A 22,541-nucleotide genomic window follows, 5' to 3' on the forward strand; every position below is an offset into this window, starting at 1 on the left:
CAACTCCCACACCTTCAGGCTGCTGACTTAGTGGAGCTCGCCCCGGCTGCACCGACCTGCTTTCGGATCTCGAGCACGACGGGCTTGATTCTGGCCAGCGGTTCGTTCCAGTCGCAAAGGGCAAGTCTCTGGCTGGGGTAGTCAACATAGAGAAAGTCCGCCGCAATGTTGCGGATCTTACACGTTAGTCAACTTGTGGTTCACGGAGGAGGAGTGGGAAGTACCTTTGGCCAGCGATGGAGCAGCTGCCGTGTCAATTTATCCAGCGCCCTGGCACGATAGACATCGATAGCCAACATCCTCGAGTAGACATTCAGAGAAGCCTCAATTCTCTGGAGGTTCGACATGGAGTTGTGGACTTTTTGCATCACAGACCATAAGTCCAGACTAGTATTGTCTAAACGTCTGCTCGAGTCGACAACGTATAGATTTTGATCGATGATGAAACACAGAAAGTCAAGCAAAGGGACAACCTGGCGGTCATCTTCTTGAGCCTTGAGTGCAAGCTCTTCAACAACGATCGTCGAAACTGTCTCAGCAAGCATTTCCTGCGGCTTCGTATCAAGAGACTGCATGTGTAACACAAACGCGTTGCTCGCAGCACGACAAAGATCTTCTGCGCCGGAGGTTGCTGATGAAACAAGCCCAACAATGAGCGCTCTTTGTGCCCAGGATATGCATATTAGTTCCATCAATTGCTGAAAGTATGTGACCGAGGAGACATCAGTAGAATAATGGAAAATATCCCGGAGGCGTGGTAGAGACAAATCCGTTTTCCAGTGGCTTTCTAAGCATTTCCACGCGCGGAAACGTACATTGGCCAGCTTCTCTGCTGCCAATTTCACAACAAGTGGCATCACGTCCTTCGAAAATGTGCTAGCTTGTTCACAGGAACCCAGCTGAATTCGGTATATGTCGACGGTCTCGAGTGCCTGCAGTCGGAGCGTTGAACCAATGTCCCCTCGTTGATCATTGGTGTAGTCTGTCAAACCACATTGGAATACATTGTACAGTCGACTTGTCATATTTTCGTCGGCTTTTGGTATTTCACTGGCCAGTATAACACCCAGAGCCTCCATGGCGTCAACTCTTGTCTCGATTTTGTATGGTCCCTGGACGATATCCATGGTGTACGACACGATGTTTTGCCGGATTCCATGATGAGACTGAACCTGTGCCAGGTATCCGTAGATCAATCCGAGCGTTTTCAGGCGTCCTTTGCTGGTAGAAGCTGCCGATGGCTGGCGTGTGTCCTCGAGCCACCCTTCGATCATAGTGCCATCCGCGGAAAGTGGAAGGATTCTGAACAGCTCCACAAATGCTTCGGCGCTTGTTTGGACAGTGATCTCCCTCGTCCCCGCTGTGGTGCAATGATTGAGAACTCCAGCAGCCGCGGAAACCCACAATTGCAGCACAGGCGCTGGCCTTAATTTTGCCTTCGCGCAGCATTTGCTGATTTTAGAAATGAGCGTGGCTATTCCTTCCATGACAAGCTCGATATCCGATGTTGTGCGGCCCTCGATCTTTCCGGTTAACATCTTCAAATCGAGAGCCTTGTTTCCACGTTTCTCAAGCCAGCACAATGCTGTCTCGGGATCAAGCTTTGTAAGTGAGCCAAATACAGAGGCGAGCCCGAGAAGCAAACCGTGTCTTGCTGCTGCAGTGCTGCCCATATTAACAGGCTTAAGATCCAGGAGTTGGTAAATGACGGCTTCTGCAAACGAGGGGATTTCTGGCACGGGAAGGGTTTCAGTGAGAAGTTGAATAGTCGAGGCAGCCCAGCGACGCTGATTGACATCGGCAGCACAAACTCCTCGCCATTCTCGCACGGCCTCCAACAGGGCTCTGTGGTAGACACTACCAAGAGCAGCGGCCTGTGGGGCGACCTCAGTCATGGCTCGGGAAAGTCGCGCCACAGCGTGGTAGTCCACAGCCTGAACCACCGAAATACCATTAGTGATTGTATCGGGATGCCGACCGATGAGCTCTTGTAGTGCCGCTGATGATCCTCGGCGAATGTTACCAGAAGGGTCGAGGCAAGCAGATATCGTCAGTCTGACGGCTATCAACTGTAGGACACTGTGGCACTCTGTTTCACTTGGTTCAGCATAGTCCAAGAATGGGACGCCATTCAAATCTGAAGTGCTGTACTTTCTCGCCAAAGCCCAGAGACCAAAGCAAGCGGCATCCCGGACACCGACACCAATTGAAGTTCCGACATTGGACCTCTGCTCAAAGCCCAAGCCCAAGAGCAAGGCCCGGATGATATCCGAAAGCATCTGAGACGGAGGAGATCGGCGGAACAGTAAGTGAGCAAGCGTCAACATCAAGCCATGCCATCTCAGAGGGTCGACCGCGGTAATGACTCTTCTCATACTTGCGGGATCGTCGATGGTTCTATCGGTTATTGCCATAAGTTTATGGCTGCGGGGATCTTCTAACAGGACATTTTCTTCGAGACACCCCAAGATGGCTTCAACAACCTCTGCAGACATGTCAGGATCTAATCTCAGGGTTACAACACTCAGCGCCTTCGCCGCGGCCATTCTGACTGGTGTATCTTTGTCGCTGAGGGCATCGAGGAAGTATTGTATACTCTCCTCAAGCATGGTCTTCAGGCTCTTTGGTTGCAGAGAAGGATGGCTTGAGCTCAAGGAGACGGCATGCAGCAGAACTGCTCGCAAAATCTTCAAGGTCCATTTCCTTGCAGGGGCAGAGTCCCTGATGGCGGCAAAGTGGCTCCTCTCAGCTGTGGCAATCTTCATTATCGAATTGTAGACGTCCTCAAGATAAGAAGCAACCTCAATATCCGAACCAGAGTTTGTGATGCCGTAAAGAAGCGACAGAAGGCCCAAAGCTTTGTAGGGACTCACACTGACCCGATCAGTGTCACTAAGGAGCTTTTGAGAAGCGTAATGCACAAGCTTCATGGGCTGTCTATGGGCTAGCATGTCTCTTCGTAGGCTCAGCCGCACCAGCAGCACACTCGCAGCCTCACGCTCTTTGCCCGGGCTTTCCAGTTGTCGAAAGGCAACTGAAATGACATCACCAGCGATGCCAGGGAGATTACCAAGGTCACCGGGAAGGGCTGTGACGGTGTTGCTGACAGACACGGTGGCCAGCTCGAAGGGCGCAAGCATCAGATGAGAGAGCCAAAGAAGCATGACGTATCGCTCTTCCCAGGTCATGCCTTTCGACGGTGTATTCCAAGCCGTGAAAGCAGACAGCATAGGAGCCAAGTATTTAGGCTCATTATTGAGTAAACGAACAATAACTTTGTAGCCCCTGACTTTGCAAAAAGAGTAGAGAATTCTGCATATCGCTCGTGGCAAAGGACAGACGGAACCATGTTGTTGTGTCGGGCCATACCGACTGCTCGATTCTGCGAGGTAGCCTACGAAGGCATCGGTTAGAAGCTGGATCAATGTGGAAAGAGATGGGTCAAGCAATTGAGGCCATTCTTGAAAGCGATCGAGCTGATGCAGAGTTAGCTATCCGAATAACAACCTACATATTTATTCAGGCATACCAATCGAACCAGCTCTTCACATTTTGAGTCGAGGACTCGAAGACGATGTTTTAATGGACCTGTCCCGTGCTGGTACAACAGCAATGGAAGTTTGTGCTGGACTTCGGAAAGAAGGGTACTTGAAGCTTTGTAGAGTTTTGCGTCCAGATCATGTTCGGCTGCATCCATGTGGCAACGCTTGACCACTTCGACAAGGACTGGGGGAGGGTACCTGGCTATATTATCACTGACTTCCCGCAACCTTTTAGATATGGATTCTAGGCAGAGCGAGATCCTCTCAAAGGTACTTGGCTGGTCACTGACACGTGACTGCGCGTTGCCGCGGCACGCTAGTCCAGATACGGCGCGGCTCACGCTGCCCAACGAGTCTCCACCAATGGAAAACGCGCACGCCAACTACGTCGACGTGAAGCCGAAACCAGCCCAAATGTGCCTGTTTCCAACCTCGATGCGAGCAAATACCACTCCACGCCGAAGAACAAAGCCCAGGGTTATACTAGGTCGCCGCGTCCGGCAACAGGCCATCCCGACAGACCCTTCAGTCATGCCATTCATGTTCAAGCTGCGGCGACTCATTCGCCCTGGTGTACGACCTCTTCATGCCTTTGTGCTAGCCGACATCATTCACCACTCGATTTGTTTCGGTTCTGATTAGTTGCTTCTCACCGCCAGCTCACTGTTGCGTTTCCTCTTCCCTACGCCATCTTCACGACGTCCTTTGCGATCCTCAACGGCGCTCCTTTGCGATCATGGTCAGATCAGCCTTTGCCTCTCCCTTTCGATTCCTTTCGAGTCTGCTGAACTCACCAAGGGCTGCTCCATCCCACTCTGACGACCCTACCACCTCGAGCCAGCGAGATGACACTGGCTACATCCCGAGTCCTGAAAGGTGTGAAGTGTCCTACGACTCTGCTGGCCATGGCAAGGGCAAAAGGAAGGCTAGGGAAGAGGATTACTCAGAGCCTAAGAGCAAGAAACGTGCGATAAGTGTCGACCGGGACGCTTTCACATCACACACAAATGAAATTGATTTTGATGAGAGCTCGTCCAGACCCAGCAGAGCAATATGGACAAAGGCAGAGCTGGATCGAACCTTGATGCCGCCTCCATCAACTCCTCGAAATCGGACGATGTCGTCGCTCACCCTGCAGGTCGACCCTGACACGGTGCATGACCCTCACACGACGTCTCACGATGATGACTCGATATCGTTCGTGTCGACTGCAATATCGCGGCGCAAGATCGATTCAATAGATACCGACGCCATGGAGGAAGCCAGACGACATGCTGCTGCTGTGACTTTGCCTGCCAACTCAGGGCTTTGGTCCCAGACAGAACGCGAATTGTTCTTCCACCTCGCCTATCGTGGTTTCGAAGCCCTCCTTCCCCAGAACTGGATGATCGACTTCGACACATTACCGATCAGTGTCTTTGCGCACGAGAACTCGGTAGACCCACCACTCATCCAAAACCTCCGAGACAATCAATTCAGAGCGAGCCATGCCCTCCGTCGACTCTTCGAGGCTGGCCATGACATTCGAGACAGAACCCACGTCAGCCCGGGGGCCTTGAGAGAACGAATCCTGGAGAACTCCGTGAAAAGGTACATCTATTGGGCTCTGACAGATGTCGGACTTCGCCCAGCATCAAGCACCAAATACATTCCGGTCCACGCTGTCGTCGCAAGAAAAAAGGGCCGATCTACACTACAGACTCTTGAGGAGATTGCGAATAAGCTACAACGGCTCTCGCAGCGCCATCAAAGAGCTCAGAATATTCTGCCAAGCATTGAGACCGATCCCCCGGGCTTCAGTGACCCAACCGAAACCCGAGTTGTCGAAGAGGACGCATCATTACCTACGCTCATCGGCTTCGTTATTATCTCATCGGTACTTGTCATTGTTACTCTTAACTCCTCCCCAGCGTCTACACTAGAAAAGCAAACACCGTCTCCCCTTATCAGAGAACCTTCACTTCAAGGCGGTGTAAGCGTCAACGCCGACCGACTTCGGATTATCGCAGAATTGGATTTCAGCCAGAGAGATCAAGACGTATGGAATGCACTAGGTGTAGCAATCGTGGCGATGCAGGTGCGTACAGAGGCCCTGAAAGTGAATCGGAGGTCCACATCTGTTGAGTTGACCGAAATTGGTTGGGAGCCCATGCCGGACCCGGATTCTAGGCTTGAGGATGATTTTGAGCGTTCGAGCTCTGTGTCAAGGTTACATTTGATTGATGATGACCCCGACCTCTAGACTTGGGTGTTGTGGTGGATTCAGGTTCTAAGATGGGGCTGGGTATATTGGAACTATACGGGTTGGAACTCACGACAGGCTCTACGATGCTTTCGTTCATCTCACAAGTTTCCGTCAAATAAGCCTATGCAGTGCTCACACAACAAGTCGATGATCCATCATCCTAGACAACCTCTCTCATTCCAGCGTCCCACGATGCAACGTATGTCCTTGTATCTATGAATCTTTCCGAAGATGACAATTTGCGCCCCTGGAGCATGCCTGTTTCGCGTCCAGTCCATTCGATGGCTCTACCGCATACCATCCATCATGACCTGGCCTTTCTTTCTGATAGTGCCTTACGTTCCGCGTCTACGTACTTGGTATGTGGCTGCGCGTAACCGCAGCGTCCCAACCAACCTCGTTGCCCGTCCACCAGGAAAAGGCCGGAACCTGTCGTTTTCATGAAGCTAGAACGTCAATCGATGTGGCCATGCCGTTTGATGAAAGACATCATCCATCCATTGATTAATTTCACGTACTGCCAAATACTGATCTAAATGCCATAATTATAACCCCACAATTGGTAACAGATACCCGCCGTGGCTGACTAGCAGGGATGCCCCAGCCCTTGAAATCCCCGTTATGATCCCGTTTGGCACTGACAGTATTCATTCCAGCTGCAGCGATGGATTGCAGCTTGTGCAGAGCAAAAGACTCATCATATTAGTCAATAGCACCAAAAGCCAGTGGTCAGCAGAGCATGTCACCCCAGCGCCTACATCTTCAATTCAGTGCCGTCTCTACCAAATCGCGCCAACATCGGCGTCGAATCTTGCTAGCTCTTTTCCTTGTTCCTCCACCTCCTTTCTCGCTTTCATTCTCATATAGAAGATTGGGCAATCCCTGCTCGAGCATAGCACCTCGGAGTGCATGCTGCCTTGACACCGTTGACACTGCGTCCACAATCTGGCAAACCTTACCTCCAATTCACCGACTTTCTTGATATGTTTCGTGTACAATTCGCCTATGCGGGGACGACAGTTTTCACACACCGCGCCCTTGGATTCTTGGGCGTTGACGAGAGGCTTTTTGCAGCCCATGCATGTCTGCGTCTTTTTGGCGAATTTCATCAGCCCGCCGAGCGTTGGGGCAGCAACCGAGATGGACCGTGTATGGTCGCCCGCAAGCAGGGAATTAGCTCGTCGTTCGCCGAGGATAGGTTCGAAGATTCTATGCAGTGGGTTGGCGAGTTGATTGTCCAGATAATATTTTGTGTCGATGGGGACATTGTTTTCGAGCACATATATCGGGTCTTCAGAGTTCTCGTAATTCTTAGATCCGCTGGCACCTTTCACCATGACATAGGCAACACGGTCGCCCAGTGCTGGGGCTGAGCCTGCGTCACGCTTCTTCATCCGCTCGGCCAGTTCCACATGCGCTTGTTTGGCGGTGTAATCACTTTTGCTGAGCGCCTTTGTAATCACCAGCATGCTTAAGTCGATCTTATTTTGCAAAAGGTTGGCAATGGTCTCCTTGACATAGTCCTGTGCGCCTTCTAGGTCACGGTCGATCAAGATCTTCTTCAGAACTGTCTCAATGACGACTTGGACAAGACGACAATTGTCACGACGGACAGTTTCAATGCCTTTGCTGTCCATCTTGTCATGCTTCTCAGGATTCGTCCAATATAGTCCCGCGTATCGCTTCTTATTGATCAACAAATAGGGGAAATAAACCTTTTCGAACTCCAGTTTGATAGGCTTGACGAACTTGGAAGAGACAAAGTTGGCGGCTTCCTGTCCAAGTTCCATGGTCTTTGAAAGATCTTTCTCGCCAAACTTGACCATGACTGAATCAGTATCACCGTAAATGACCTGCGCGTCATGCGAGTAGCCGTTTGCCATTGTGTACTTTTGTTCCACCTCATGCTTCGTCTTTTCGATCATTTGACGACCATATGCTGTTGTGCTGGAGGCAATAGCCAAACAGGGCAACTTTCCAACAGTGGCACCTGTAATACCGTAGACAGAGTTTGCAGACACTTTAAGAGCGAGTTGACGACCGTTGAGCACAGCCTTCTTGAACGGGTCTTGCTCTATAGCAAGTTCCTTTTTGGCTCGCTTTCGTGCACTCAACAGTTCTTCCAGAATTTGAGTGAGGAGTCCTTTCCGAACTTTGGCAGTGCAGAAGAGATCCCCATTCGGGGTGAGAATATAGTCTTCGTCCTTTTTCAGGTTGAGTTTCTCGACGATGTTCTTATTTAACAACGTGGTGTAACACAAATTGTGGGCCTGGATGATGGAAGGGTACAAAGAAGCAAAATCCAAAGTGGCAACGGGCACATCATAATAACCTCGAATGGGTTCAATGACTGTAGCCCCTTCGTACTGTTCGTCGGTGCTTTCATTCCGCAGATTCGGGATGACCAGTTGCTGCTCTAGAGCTTTCCGGAAAAGCTGGCTGATGAATTTAACCTGTTGCCCTCGGGCTAAGAGGTAGTTGAAGGGAACACCCGTGACTCTAGCCATTTCTGTGTAGTTGACGAGGCACATGAGTTTGTCCATAAGCCGTTGGGGAAGGTAGGCATCCTTGAGACAGTAGACGGCCAATCGTCTTCGCGAATCTGGAGTTCCATTGAATAGTTCTGTAATCATGGTGTGATGGACATCCTCTTTCTGCTCACCCAAGAAATGAGCACAGACAGAGTTCAAAGTGTAGCTGCGAAGTTGATAGTCTCGTTGAACTAGCTGCAGCAAATCCAGCTGAATTCGTCCATTGGTATTTGTGGCTTTCGTGTCACGATTACCCATTTGTTTGCTGGAGAAGTTGGTGTCTTTGGCTTGGGATGCCACACTCTTCAGTCGGGACCAGTAGGGAAATTTCGTCAGTTTAAGATGTTTTGCTCTGTCGAGAAGGTAGGGGAAGTCAAAGTTTGCAATGTTGTAGCCGATGATGACGTCCGGGTCGACCTCTTCCAGGAAGTGTCTCCATGCCATCAACATATCGGACTCTGACTTATGTTCAAATATCTTCGTATTCACAATCAGGCTGCACGTGTCCAGTACAAAGACATTCCGGATGAAAGGTTTCGAGTCGCCATATCTTGTGACCACGTTCGCGATTTGGATAACTGGATCCTGATTGGCTTCGGGGAAGACGCCTTTACGACCAGCACATTCAATGTCGAAGGATAAGATTCGGAGTGGTGCCATTTTTGCCCACTCCCCATCGTGTCCGTGGGCGATGAGATCCCGATAGTGACAGTATGCCTCGATCTGACAGTTGGATTGGCGGTCATGCTGAGGGAGGACGTGATACTTCTGTGGCGGGACCTCAACCCACGACATACCGGTGATGCCGGTATCGATCATGAAGCGAAGAACATATTGAATGTTATCGAAGGTTAATATCTTACTTTCGACGCCCTTCCACATCCCTTTGTAATTGGCATGCCCATCTTCTATCGAAGACCGCAACCTGTTGATAAACTTTGGGTCTGTCACTGTAATCTTGAGATAGGGACTCTTTTGATTGCCTTGAAACCCAAACAAGTTTTCCCGAAGCACCATCTGAACAGAATGAATGGTGGGTTGGTGTTGGGCTAATTGAGTTTCAAGGAATGCTTTGTAGCCTTCCACGTCTGAGCGTTGGAAGTTGACAGGAGCTGCCACATAGAGGTAATGGAGGAAGTCAGTGACATGGAGGAGGATGGAGTGGCCAGTCTGGATACTAGTTAGCGAAGGCCGGTTCAACGCGGTGGCCAACGAACCTCTGATACACCAAACATCTTAAGGGCGATCTTCCCCCCATGTAGTGTGCCTTCCTCAATCTCAATCTGTTGAAATCTCAATGGATCCGTGTCAGGGTTGAAGTCCTTAAGAGTTGGTCTTTCCCACTGTTGGTCTTTTTCCGAGTTGCTCTCCTTCAAGCCTGCAATATCCTGGGTCATCTTCTCGAGGACTTCAGTTTCAAACTGGCTCTTAGGCTGGGACGAGCCCAGCTTCGATTTGAACCCATTTGGGCCGGGCTGCGATGAATGGAAGGAAACATGAGGTCCGTTGCCGTTCAGTTTCCTCTTCTTCGCCGACGGCGGGGATTTGAGGACGTTGTGGGTGTTGGTGGCATCCGTCAAGACCCTCTTCTTGGGTTGATCAGCCACGCGTCCAGGCATTTTTACGACCTCGTCGTCAAAAAAGAATCGCAGTCAAACGAGAAGCGTGCTGGACGTGGTGGCTGAAGGCTTGGGAGACTTGAACGAGCAGTCGCGGAGAACCACTTATCAAGCAGTGACGTGAACGCGACGCGCTTTTCTACTATGGAATTAGCGTGATATTGAGGCGGTCAGACCGCCACAACCTCCACGACGTTGGGCTCCAGCCTCAGGTCAGCGTTGAAACGGTTTCAAATGTCCTGCCCCTCCAAACACCTCACTCTCTACTTTCACTCATTGCACAATCTTCCGAAGAAATTTCACGACGACTACTACTTCTGTGACCGGGAATACTCACAACGATAGCACCGTCTTAAGCCAGCGAACATGGCTGACGATCTTCAAGCCGAGCATACACCAGGATTCAAGGTGGGGGAAAAGAAGACTTTGGAGGAATATCACCAACTGGGTGAGTTAACCTTCTGTGTGCTTCCCCCACAGGTGACAGTATGGGGCATTGTTGTCACAGTCTCGTAGCAACAACGAAGGTCGAAGAACGCAGGATTTACAGAATGGTTTGGGACCACTACCGTCAACAGAGACCAGTGTCCTCTTCTCAGTTGGTTTTGTGACCCAGACACTGACCTACTCAACACCCCTCAGACCAAAGCGACGACGCCATGAAACGATGGAAGCAATCGCTTGGCCTAGGCAATGGCGACACGATCGGCGACCCCAACGACCCTCGCACGTGCATCATTAAATCTCTTGCATTGGTGAGCCCGTCCGAATTCACACACTCTTCATGACGCCTGACCAGAGCCATAGGAAGTCGAAGGCCGACCAGATATAACCATCGATCTGACTCAACCCGGCGCCCTCGAAACCCTCAATAAACACCCATTCACCATCAAGGAAGGCTGTCAGTACCGCATGAAGGCCGTCTTCACTGTCCACCACCAAGTGCTTTCCGGCCTGAAGTACATCCAAGTTGTGAAGCGAAAAGGGATCACTGTGAGCAAGGACCAGGAGATGATCGGCAGTTATGCGCCAAGCACCACCGATAAGCCCACATATGAAAAGAAGTTCGCTGAAGAAGAGGCTCCGTCTGGTATGCTTGCTCGTGGCCACTACGAGGCAAAGTCGAGATTTACTGATGACGACAACCAAACACACCTCGAGTTCAACTGGTCATTCGATATTGCCAAGGACTGGAAGTGATCGGGCATGGCCGTCGTGAGGCACCGACTCCTCTTTTCAACCATGTCCGACCGAAGCTGCTGTCACGCTGGTCTTACCCTCGGGCTTCCAGCAATTGGGGTTACATGGGCCACAAATTCGTCGCGAGTGGCTCGAGAGATTGTGCTGTGCATGGTGCATGGGAGCCTCCAACCTGACCCAACGGGCGTGATGATTCAAATTCTAGAGAAAGTACTCAATGTGAGAACCTTGACCATCTTTCCCCTGCGTCTGTTGCTGCTGCTGTTGCTGCTCGTTTCGATGGATATCATTCTCCGGTGCCGCATCGAAGATATTGAAGTAGCGATCACCCGCATCACTGACTTCGAGAACACTCGCTAGATTCCCGCAACGATAGCAATAGTTTGGAGCACTCCAGACGGTGCTCAGACGATCGTCATACAAGACCTGGTAGCCCTCCTGACACAGCTGATGTGCGCGAAGGATATGAGACATACTATTGACTTGCAGGAACTTTTTCACCACATCCCCGCCAAAAGTATATCCAGCTCCTCTCGGCGACAGCGAAAATTCGTCTCGCTCCGGGTCGGGGTCTGACCATACCAAGTCCGCCATCGGTCCTTCGTGGGGGATTTCTCGGTATCTGTCAATGATTTTGATTTGGTCGATGGAGTGGATGGACGGAGACAGGCCGCCGTGAACGCAAAAGATCTGATTGTTGATGACGACGCTCAGGGTAAGGAAATCGAACATATCGGTGAAATAGTGCCAAACATTTGCATTGCCGTACTTTCGTGCGCATTCCGTGTAGAAGCCGTAGGATTGCGTGACGCCTCGTGATTCATGATTGCCTCGAATGAGATGGACGCGTTGGGGGTATCTTAACTTTAAGCAAACAAGAAGAGAAATCGTCTCGACGCTGAACAGACCACGGTCCACGTAGTCGCCTGCGACGCCCCGATTAGCAAGGCCATTCCCAAATGTGTAGATCACAAGCGTACCGAGGAATAGGTAGTTGGTATCTGGACAAAAGCCACCGATCTTGAAGATTTCCAACATGTCAAAAAACTGGCCATGGATATCGCCGACGACGGTGACAGGAGCTAATATATGGACCACATTGCTCTCCTTCATCAACATCTCCTTTGCTTTTGCACATATTGCCTCAATCAGGGATTCGGCCAGGAGGTTTTTCTTGTACAGTTGGGTGATGCATTCATCAAGATCGATGCTAGCTGTACCGCTCCGTCATTAGCGAGATGCGCTACCTGCGCAGCTTGGAGGGACATACCAGGTAGACCCGGCATTGCAAAAAGCTATGCAGGCCGGCCAGGGTCGCAGCCACGGGTTTGGAAGCAGAGGGTGCGCTGGAGCGCTGGAGCGACTGCGCCTAAGTTAAATTCTTTGGAATGTTGCAAGAGTCGCAGCGCTCTGTCATGATGCCCAACTCCGGGGAAATGCTAGCAATGCTGCAGAGAGATAGAATGTAACGAACGCGGCATGAGTGACGAGAAAAGAAAAGCTACAGGAATTGCGGCGAATTTCGTGCAAAAGGAATCCAGGTTGTTGCAGGGTGAAGGCGACGATGGCGCGGCGGCGGCGTCGGAGGCGGCAACGGGCACGCGGCGTTCTGAAAGGGGCAATTGTCCACACGTCTCGTGCGTCTGCCACACACACAAACACACACACACACACCCACACACCAGTAACTCACACATCCTCCCTTCATTGCTAAGTCATATTCCACCCTCTTCCTCCTCTATCTTGTGGCACTGACCACTTGACTACACCTGATTGTTCACTGTGCTCGCCGGGCTTGGTCCTTCCCATTGGTGCGGCCTGCATCAAACTCTGGATAGCTTCGAGAATCTGCTGCCTCACCTCTTCTAAGGAACCTGCAATGAACCGCTGAAAGTCGGTTACAAGCAGCATCCGCCTCGTAGACCAGGAACTCATGCACATTCATGCACTAATATATAGCACGGGATTGCAGGTGGCATTTCCCTCCACGAACTCTGTGCTTTTCTTCTTCCGTCCGTGGATGGCTACACCAACCATATTGAAAGTCAGAGGTTGCCTCTGCTTCTTTGTTCCCTGTTCTGTGTTCTGCACTCTGAACTTCACTTCCTCTCAAGTCCAATGGTCGAGGCGTGTCTCCAAGCACTGTCAATTCGACTGTTCTTTCCCACCGTCACTCTCTTCATCGCCATTTCTTGATTCACTCCTCCTCTGCTTTGTCTGCGTCTTCTCTACTAAATCTCCTGACGGTGAAAGTCCTATTCTTTGACGACCAACCGGGCCTTTGCCAAAGGGCAATCTCGGCTATTGCTCGCTCCGCACCCTTGGCTCGTGATGGAAACTGGCCCTTACGAAGACAGACCACCAGGGCAGCATCGCGCTATGGCAGAGCCTGTTTCTGATACAAATGGCGTCACGAGTGGTTACTGCAATGGCACAGACCCTCTAGTGAGACAGAGTCGAGGTGAAGAAGGCAACCACGTCAACTACCATGAAGACTACGGCAGGCAACAGACTGATTATACCCTGTGAGTGAAGCCAGGCCTCCTTTGACGTGGTCGACCTGTTGACAATGTTCCAAAAAGTGCCGCCGATGGAAGACAACGATACGATCAGAGCTACGGCACGTCTCTCAGCTCAGACCCTGGGAATCAACTGCAGTACAGTGACCTTGCTCATCGCGAATTTTCACCGGACCCATCGTCTCGTGTCGCATGTAGCCGGCCATCTTCCACACGTCCTGTTCGGTATCCGTCTCACTCGTGGCAGCCCGTATCTCATGTTTCAATGACCATACCAAAGGAACCCCTGATCAGTCCATCCCAGCCTGCGGTTTATGACCTCGAACGACCTATACAGCCCCCGTTGTCACACAAGCCATGTCGAGACCTCCTTCAGTCATCTCAGTGCCAGATGCATGCACGTGAGGAGTGGCGTGGCGAATTTTCCCAAGAATATCATGTCGACTCCGAAGATGATCTCCAGGCTCTCGAATTTCCTGATGACGTTAATGCTGAGGCTGTGAATCACTTCTCATGGGTCCAACGAAAGATACAAGCATTCGGCGCAACCATGGACGAGAACGACTGGATGGAATCGCAGCAATCAGTCATTGTCTCGAAGTATTTCCGCAATACCAAAGACGCCATCTACTTCAAGCCCGTGAGCGAGACCGGACATTGGAACTTTGTCAAGGACGATCCGGCTTTTGCAGATATTGCTTCTCATGGAGATGTAGTGGTTTTTGAGGAACTTTATCGGCGCCAAAACGCCATGGTCCTAAGCTACGGCAACGCTGAAAACGACCGTCATGGATCGATTCCGTCAACTGCCGACGCTCAACATGTTTATCACAATGTTCCACTGCAGCAGGCGGCTGAGACAAGCCTATCTATTGAGCAAGAAGAACGCTTGGCTGCTCTTGGAGTGACTGGTGACCCCAAACCAGTTCAACCTCGCGCTTCCAAAAAAAGAGGTCGTCAGACAAGGTCGCGGTCGCCCGAGTCGACGGGGCAGCAGAAACAATGCGAGAGCTACCGCCAGCGACGTTATGATCAGGCCAGTGGAGCAGTGCGATCCCAAGATTGGCGAGAGGTTCAAGACTCTAGAGCTCGTGAGCCTGAAAGTCTTGGGCCGGTGATGGGCAGAGGAAGGCGGAGAAATGTCGAAATGAAAATCCCGCGAGGCCAGGAGCCCCAGAGTGGACGGCGAGGATGTAAGACGAAAGAAAAGAACAAACAGCAGTACAGCGGCAAATTGTCCAGAAGAACTAGGAAGCGTCAACATCAGCGAATGTCCCAGTTACAGTCACCAAACGCCTCAACGGCGGAATCCAGCCATCGAAGTAAGTCAACGTTGCCCAACCACATCCTACTAAGAGACTAACTTGTTAAAAAGCCTCCCAAATGGCCGTTGATCACCTGAAGAAACGCAAGGAAAGTTGCGCACAGGCGGCGAAGTTTCAGTAAACTCTGGAATGATAACAGGGAAGAACAATGAGACTCTTGAGTCAACAGTAAGGAACGACATTGCATCCGATCCCGGTGGCAGAAGGACGATGCTGGAACCAGCCCGCGCCGGCGGGAAGCCGGAGATTCAGAGCCAGAGCGTCGTTGAGCTATTTTGGGCTGAATTGCGCAAATTGGCAAAGGAGCTAGAACTGTCTCAGCCATTGGAGCAGAGCTGCTAGGGCCTGGTGCTTTAATAACAACGACACAACGGCGATTTGCTGGGGCTGGGAGCACCTAGCTCATCTGTGACATTTCCGCCTGCGGCTTGCCTGGGGCAGGAGGAGATGCGACGCATCGTCTACGAACGCAGCAGTAGGGATATTGGAAAACAGCGTAGGCGAACACAAGCACAGGTCTTTCTCTCTCCCTTTGCATCTCTCAAGTTCCAGGCCCTCCTCTCTAGCAGTATGAAAAGGCCCTCGTTCGTCTTTGTCTCGGTTCCGTTAAACGGCGGTAGTATAAGTCTATATACTTTTTGTAGGTTCTGTACATGTTATGGCATCGAGTGGGTTTCTCCTCTGTCCTGTTCTGGATCGTATATATCGCCACAGTCTTCCATCTGACCACGACCACCGCGACGCTGCTACTGGGGTCCAGAGATAGTGATTGAGCTGGACAAGAACAAGAGAGCTAGGGCTAGATCCACCCGGGTACACACACACTCCCTCTCGCCATCTTGATGACCTCCATGGAGTCGTCTCCGTCACCTATGTTGATTTTCTGTGCATGACGGTCGCAGCAGCCTACACTCACATCCGTCAGTAACTTCTTCATCTTCTTGTGATGAAATTTGCTTGTTCTGGGCGAGAGAAAACTTCTCCCGACGCCACAGAAGAGATAGGACGTGGCAACAACAACGCTTTCGAGACAAATGCATCACGAGGGGGGATAGAGGGATGGGATGGAGAGGAGGGAGCCTGACCTGATGGTTCGGGAAGATCAAGGAGTCCGCCAGCACGACGTTCTCCCTTCTTCCCGCCGCGAACACGACAACTTCGGCGATGTCGTCGGGTGTCAGGGGCTCGACACCTTTGTACACGGCGTCGGCCTTGGCCTTGTCCCCGTAGAAGCGGACGATGGAGAATTCCTACCAGTTCACACGACGAGTCAGTGTCAGTTGGTCTCCAATATCAAACAGAACCTCCTCCTTCGGGGGCAATTTGGGAAGAAAGCCATAAGGGGCCCCGAACGTACCGTCTCGACCTGCCCTGGATCCACCTCGATGATTCGTATGCGCGAGGCGACCAACTCCCTTCTCAGCGCATCCGTGAATGTCCTCACTGCAGCTTTGGTGGCACAGTAGATGCTTCCACCGGCGTAGCCCTCCCTCCCCGCAATTGAGCCAATCATAATGACGTCCCCTCTGCCGCCGACGTCTTCGCCGTTATCTCCTTTCTTGGCCTTCATGATAGGGAGAACGGCCTGAGTCATATTGATCAGGCCGGTCACGTTCGTGGCGAACATGACCTCCATGTCCTCGGCCTTGATATCCGGCGCTTTATCCATGCCCTTGACCAAGCCTGCATTGTTGACCAGGACGTCGATGTTTCTGAACTCCTCAGGCAGATTGCCCACGAAGCTGCTGACTTCCTGCGGTTTTGAAATGTCCAACTTCACCGGCAAGACCTTCACGCCCTCACCCACTTCCTTGGTGATGTCGGCGGCGACCTGCTTGAGCGTGTCGACCCGGCGGGCCGTGAGGATGATCTTGAGGTTCTGCGGGGATGTGCGAGCGAACTCCTGGGCGATGCTGCGGCCGATGCCAGAGGAGGCGCCGGTGACCAGGATGGTCTTGCCCGAAAGGCGTTTGCCCATGGCGGAGACGGAGGAAGACATCCTGCGTATCGTGTGTATGGAGATCTGGAGCTGAGGGTGTTGAAAGAAAGCGTGCGAGATGAGTCGGTGCGGGGAAACAGTGGTTGTCGAAGGTCTGCGGACGGCGACGGGTAGGAAGCTGCGTGTAAGAGCTGTAAAGGTCGAGGTAGTGAGGTGGGAAGGCATGTACAGAGAGACGAGACTTGGTTGGAGTGTCAGGGAACGGGGAAACAGAGGGTCGATGAGGGACAGAAATGCATTGGAACTTGGTAGTCAGTGGTATTAGTGGTGGTGGTGGTGGTGAGAAGTGCGGAGTTGTCACCGAGGCGGAGAAACAACCAGCACAGTCTGTGCGTGATTGTTATCAACCAGTAGTGATGGTCTCTGGGTGGTCGCGGTATGTCGCTGGTAATTATTATATCGGTAAAAAGGCGATCAACGGTTATAACCGGCAAAGGAGCCGGCAGCCTTGCAGCTTGCACGAGAGATTGACATGCTTGCTATATAGGGACTGATTCTGGTCTATACGAAAAGCTGTTTTTGTGTTTCTGACAGAGACGGAGATAAAGAGCGCACGCACAGAGACAGAAGAAGGAAAAAGACAAGAACAAAGCCACCCATATCCAATCCACGGAAATGGCCCTCTCTGTATTGATCCTCTGCAGGTCCCCATTATCCCGACTATCGCTTGTTTCATGCTTCCCCCTTCAGCAAAGACACAAGACGCCGCCAGTCCTGGGGGAAGAAAAGAGCCTCCGGCTCTCACAGGTCCAACAGAATCCCCAATGCAGCCAGATTCCCATACTCACATGTATGCAGAGCTTCGTTAACTTGACGTGGGCACATATCTCCTCGTCCAAATCCAATCCCAGATCTCTTCGTCGTGATACCATATGCTTGCCATCATTATTCCCAGGCCATGCGCCGAATTGATTTCATGTCTGCGGGCGTCCAACTCAAACACGTCAGTTGGTGTTGCGTTGCGTGGTGCTGACTTTGTGCGTATAGCCAAAGCCGCCTCGTTCTAGCGGAAACATACTTTTGTTCCGGACAAAAGCAAATTGTAACAGTCGAGTGATTCAGCCTTTGTGCATATGGCAGCTCACAGGAACCCCGACTCGGACAGCAGCCGTGCAATCTTCTCCTCTTCTCGCTCACGAGGTTCAACCTTGAGACTCTGAGCGAACATGTCGTCGTGGGAGTCTCCGGCATTTTTCATGTTGTCGGAAATCCACTCCTGCAATTCGGGGACGGGATGGAGACTGTAAGGCACGTTCTGATACTGCTGAATATCTCTAATAACCTCGGCAGTTTTAGTCCGTTTGGCGAAGTTGATCAACTCTGTGTTCTTGGTCAGAGACGGAATTCCATCTTCGATGAATGTCAGATCGGTCAAGTAGACACCTAAGAAAGGAATGCACGGCGGGGTTGCCTGGCGTAGTGTTTCACGATAAAGCGCAAAGTTTTTCGAGGAGGCTATCAGATTGCGCATGGACTCAAGGATGGCGTTGGTCTTGGGGTTGACAGCTTGCCAGGTTCGACTCAGTCGGACGATATGGGCAGTGCCCAGTGCTGAAATGATGGCTGTCACAGCCGAGAAATTGTTCAATACACGGCATTGCTATTCATTACGTTAGTACCGGTACAAGGTCAAAGCAGTTGTCGCACAACTCACCTCAGCAATCAGCACAAAATGTTTGATGATAACCACCCTCTTCTTGACCTCTGATTGTCCCAGTATCATTGCGGAAACCCAGTTCGTCAACTGGTTGGAATGTAAAATGAGAGCTTGCACGTTAGGAGCGGTATCGCTGCTGTCCGACTTGCTCTTTCTCTCCCATGTCTTGGCCAGGCATTCTACCGGCTTGATCTTGCCATAAAGTTTCGATTCGATGATAGTCAGTTGCCGCGCAAATTCTTTGGGATCGATATCCAGGAATTTGAGCTTCTTCATGTTCTTGGGCAGAATAGGTGCCGGGGCGGAATTGGTGAGAGTCAACACAAGCTTCTTGGAAAGTGCCTCCCCTCCCTTCAGTCGCTGATCGATGATGGTGGTTAGAGATTTTGCTAGCGGAATCTTCGTCGTGGTGTATGTGCGGTTCGCGAAAGCCAGCATTCGCTCTAACAATGCTTGACTGTTGCCATCGTCGGCCTCCATCCAATACTGCTCCAGCCACGACTTGAGAATGTTCAGAACTCGAAATCTCGCCGGCTTCTGCTTGTGCTCTTCCCAAACGGAATACTCGTCTCGATTGAGGCCGGCAGGTGGCTGAAGGTTGAACCGCCTGACCAAAAGCTCAAAGAGCTCCGAAGCTGACGTGAAAGAACGGTAGGTGAGTAAGAAGGTCGTTGTAAAGGTTGTATCCGGTCGATCATGTCGCGTAAGTTGCTCAACTAGTCCCGTGAGCGTTCCGCTTTTGACTTGCGGAGGGTCGTTCTTGGTATCATAAGTGATTTCGTCCGCGTGGTCGAGTTGTAGATACCATGGGACCTCGTCCGCAGAGAAGCTCGGCTCAATAGTGGCTTTAACGGGGTTCAAATCCGGCGGGATCTGTCCGAAGAATTGCCTTGCTTTGTCCTTGGTCGGCGGTCGACGTAATTTGTCTGCCATGGGATCTTCACCAAGCGTGTATGACTTTGACTGACCGAGGTCTGCCAACGCAGGGCGCAGATTCGCCGCGTGCTTCGAGTCGGATCGAAGATGATGAGTCTGATAGGTCTCACCTCCGTCCGTCACGCGATTCTCCCGCTTGTTCGTCGCCGTAGCTGGGTTTAGGGCGGTGGCAGGAAGCAACAGCTCCAATGCGTAGCCCACGTTGGCCACGTGAGTGTCCAGCTGCTGGCAAGCATGTCGAACGTTGGTTATGCGAGTATCCAGAGAATCGCCACGCACTTCAGCCCATTCGTCCGGGAGTGGCATGGTGACCGCCTGGCAAGTGGCCACCAACTCGCCAATGGAATCGTAGGCTTTTTGCTTCTGCGGTCCAAAATCCACCAGCGACGGTTTCTGAAACACATTTCCCAGCGCAGAAAGATCGATAGACTCGACGTGCGAGATCCAGGGTCGGAACTTTTCCAAAACCAAGCCTGCTCCTTGACAGATCATATCTCCTATCGCAGATAGCCGCGCGGGAGTGACGATCTTTTCGGTGAGAACCAGAACCTCCTCAAGGCGACGAATCGCAGCCGACAAGGTCCTCTTGGAATCTTCAATGCGTCGAAGTAGGTTGGCGTCGAGTGGTTCGGAGGGCCGGTAGACGATCTCATCATTGGAGTCCATAAACGAAACCTCGCCCAAGCTGGTTTGGCTGTCGATATTATTGTCCCGCCAGCTCCCTCCAACCGTACTGCCATGATAAAGCCAGGGAACAATCGTGGGATCTCTTCTCCTCTCTGCTGCCGAGCCACTTCTACATAGCCGTATACCCCATTCATCACGCCATCGGCTTCTTGTAGACATTTCGTCAATGCGTCAGGCCCCGGCCAGTCGGCGGCGGCGATATGCGAAGACAGAACGAGTTTCGAAAACTTGGACATCATCTCCCGAAAGTGAGGGTACAGGGCCTTGTTTGACGATATTATGGAAGGGTTTCCTGAGTGGTTATCCGTGGTTCCTGAACCGGCAGCGAGCAGCATGCGAAGATGGTCTGAGATGTCTTCTGCCCTTCGAACATAGTCTGCCCGTGCGCGGACGTGAATTGCATGACGATACGCCTCGACGGCAGTGCGCATATTTTCCACCAGATTGTTCCACGTGACAGCAGTGACACCTCCGTCGTCCAGGAAAAATCGGGGTGTGGGAGATTTGGACAGCTTGGGAGGTAGCCCTGCTGCGAATGAAGTTGAGCTGGGGCCCAGACGAGACGGGGCCATTGACATGCTGAGAGAGTCAAACTGGGTAGAAGGAAAGTCTGAAAGGGCGGGGTGGTTCGCATAGAAGCTGGCTGAGCCTGCGTTGAGGGAATCCATGGAGGTTGAGGTTGAGATACTGGCAGAAGTCATAGAACTGGACCCTTTCTTGCGCGAAGACAAGAATGATTGTTCACCGTCCGCCTCAGAAGCAGACCCATCGTAGTCTTCTTCATTCTGCCCGTACCCTCCTGCCATCATCTCGGGCGGCGGCCTCGTTTGCTCTGGTACGTGAAAATTGTTTCGATCTCGGGGTCCGCTCTCATCCGAACTTGTTGGCGTTTCCAACGGCAGTTCCATCGTACTGACCCCGGTCAGTGTGTTGAAATAGAACAATCGACCATCTGGGGTCGCCTGAGGAACCCAAAACGCCGCCTCTTCCTGCGCCTGGGAATGACCACCCTCAATCGGCAAGTCCGAGTCCTCATCTTGAGTGTGCGCGTCTGAATCTTCCTCCTCTTCATCATACTCTTCCTCGGTGCCTGACCCGGTCTCACTCTCATCATGGACACCTAGACCCGCCTCGCTCAGTTCGTCCAGATTTGTGATCTCGGCGGTATAATTGCTGGGGAACCAGCCCCGAACGTCGTTGATCACGCCATCCCACCACCCACTCTCCAACTGGGTCAACACCTGGATTATATCCCCCTGGCGGAAACTCAAGCTGGTGTGGTCATCGGCTTCATAGTTATACAAGGCACGGACAAAGATGGGAGGAGGCGGTGGAGGAAGGTCGGTGCTGGCGACATAGCTGTTCATCGCAGCCTGTTGAGCACGGCGACGTGGCGAGAGGCCGTTCATGCCCGCGTGATGGACGCTGGATGACCTCGAACGGGAGGCAGAGTGGGAAGGTCGACTCGGTTCGGTGTATTGAAAGGCGGCGGCAAGGACTGAGCCTGACTTGGCCGAAGCACCTTGCGACGTCGAATCTTGTGTTCCTCTGCGCGACGCTGACATTGCACCGGTGGGCTCACCGACTCTCGAGGAGGGTCTGAAGCGCTAAATATTGCCTTTCAGAGCGCAGCAAGGCGGGCAGGCTCTGCATGTTCGAATGCTGCGACAAAACGTGGGCAAGCAGACAGCACGGCCAGCCAGTTCGTCGTCGGTGGAGGAATCTAGAGGGCAGAAATGGCGGACGGGTCTTGTTACACACGGGACTACCTCAATGGAGGAGAAGAGGAAGGGTCTTTCTGGGGTTGGCACAGGTCAATGGTGTGCGATTCTTGAAGTTCTGCGGTCTGTAGGACGGAGTAGGCGTTGCAGTCTCTGGCTTCTTCTGCAGGCTCGCTGGGTTATTGGGGGAAGTGGGTGGAGCGAGGGCTGGGATAGGCCGCCCGATTGGGTGTCTGGTGATGGTTCAGAGGGGCAGAGGACAAGCCGCACCGGCTGGTAGGCCCTGTGAGCCAGAGGTCTAAGGTGGCCGAAGAGGTCAGGGCAACAGGCTGACCCGGCCGCTCGCTAGCGGCTATCTGCACGAAGCTGTTGGTCGCAGAGGATGCTGAGGGAGGGTGGACGTGGGATGAAGGGGGCTCGACTGTCAGCCCACACGCACAGAGGACACTTGGACGGAGTAGACTCTTCCGAAAAGGAGAAAGGATGAGACGGAAGATAGCACTGGCGGTGGGTGGGTGTACGGGGGATGGGCGTTGAGTTTGAGTGTGAGTTCGGAGTAT

At 52.1% G+C, this 22,541-nt stretch overlaps 8 protein-coding genes across 8 annotated transcripts; 3 read left to right on the forward strand and 5 right to left on the reverse strand.

The window, feature by feature from the left end:
* Window positions 1-14: 14 nt before the first annotated feature.
* Window positions 15-3,697, reverse strand: AYL99_01828 (hypothetical protein; the record flags this gene model as incomplete). Its single annotated transcript, XM_018833344.1, has 3 exons — window positions 15-176; window positions 225-3,476; window positions 3,530-3,697. 3 exons carry the CDS (start codon window positions 3,695-3,697, stop codon window positions 15-17), a joined length of 3,582 nt encoding a protein of 1,193 aa, XP_018695968.1.
* Window positions 3,698-3,905: 208 nt separating this feature from the next.
* Window positions 3,906-5,784, forward strand: AYL99_01829 (hypothetical protein; the record flags this gene model as incomplete). Its single annotated transcript, XM_018833345.1, has 3 exons — window positions 3,906-4,115; window positions 4,202-4,281; window positions 4,341-5,784. The coding sequence occupies 3 exons, from the start codon at window positions 3,906-3,908 to the stop codon at window positions 5,782-5,784; spliced, it is 1,734 nt and encodes a 577-aa protein (XP_018695969.1).
* A 782-nt stretch (window positions 5,785-6,566) lies between these two features.
* AYL99_01830 (hypothetical protein) lies at window positions 6,567-9,937 on the reverse strand (the record flags this gene model as incomplete). Its single annotated transcript, XM_018833346.1, has 2 exons — window positions 6,567-9,488; window positions 9,536-9,937. The coding sequence occupies 2 exons, from the start codon at window positions 9,935-9,937 to the stop codon at window positions 6,567-6,569; spliced, it is 3,324 nt and encodes a 1,107-aa protein (XP_018695970.1).
* Window positions 9,938-10,303: 366 nt separating this feature from the next.
* AYL99_01831 (hypothetical protein) lies at window positions 10,304-11,137 on the forward strand (the record flags this gene model as incomplete). The annotated part of the gene is made up of 3 exons (XM_018833347.1): window positions 10,304-10,385; window positions 10,580-10,692; window positions 10,745-11,137. 3 exons carry the CDS (start codon window positions 10,304-10,306, stop codon window positions 11,135-11,137), a joined length of 588 nt encoding a protein of 195 aa, XP_018695971.1.
* Window positions 11,138-11,338: 201 nt separating this feature from the next.
* On the reverse strand, window positions 11,339-12,423 carry AYL99_01832 (hypothetical protein; the record flags this gene model as incomplete). The annotated part of the gene is made up of 3 exons (XM_018833348.1): window positions 11,339-12,063; window positions 12,118-12,351; window positions 12,408-12,423. The coding sequence occupies 3 exons, from the start codon at window positions 12,421-12,423 to the stop codon at window positions 11,339-11,341; spliced, it is 975 nt and encodes a 324-aa protein (XP_018695972.1).
* Window positions 12,424-13,516: 1,093 nt separating this feature from the next.
* Window positions 13,517-15,102, forward strand: AYL99_01833 (hypothetical protein; the record flags this gene model as incomplete). The annotated part of the gene is made up of 3 exons (XM_018833349.1): window positions 13,517-13,662; window positions 13,720-14,978; window positions 15,032-15,102. The coding sequence occupies 3 exons, from the start codon at window positions 13,517-13,519 to the stop codon at window positions 15,100-15,102; spliced, it is 1,476 nt and encodes a 491-aa protein (XP_018695973.1).
* A 749-nt stretch (window positions 15,103-15,851) lies between these two features.
* Window positions 15,852-16,980, reverse strand: AYL99_01834 (hypothetical protein; the record flags this gene model as incomplete). Its single annotated transcript, XM_018833350.1, has 3 exons — window positions 15,852-15,887; window positions 16,067-16,231; window positions 16,339-16,980. 3 exons carry the CDS (start codon window positions 16,978-16,980, stop codon window positions 15,852-15,854), a joined length of 843 nt encoding a protein of 280 aa, XP_018695974.1.
* Window positions 16,981-18,061: 1,081 nt separating this feature from the next.
* AYL99_01835 (hypothetical protein) lies at window positions 18,062-21,825 on the reverse strand (the record flags this gene model as incomplete). The annotated part of the gene is made up of 3 exons (XM_018833351.1): window positions 18,062-18,580; window positions 18,635-20,267; window positions 20,303-21,825. 3 exons carry the CDS (start codon window positions 21,823-21,825, stop codon window positions 18,062-18,064), a joined length of 3,675 nt encoding a protein of 1,224 aa, XP_018695975.1.
* Window positions 21,826-22,541: the final 716 nt, after the last annotated feature.

This window comes from Fonsecaea erecta (genome assembly GCF_001651985.1).
Source record: "Fonsecaea erecta strain CBS 125763 chromosome Unknown Scaff2, whole genome shotgun sequence".
Classification (NCBI taxonomy): domain Eukaryota; kingdom Fungi; phylum Ascomycota; class Eurotiomycetes; order Chaetothyriales; family Herpotrichiellaceae; genus Fonsecaea; species Fonsecaea erecta.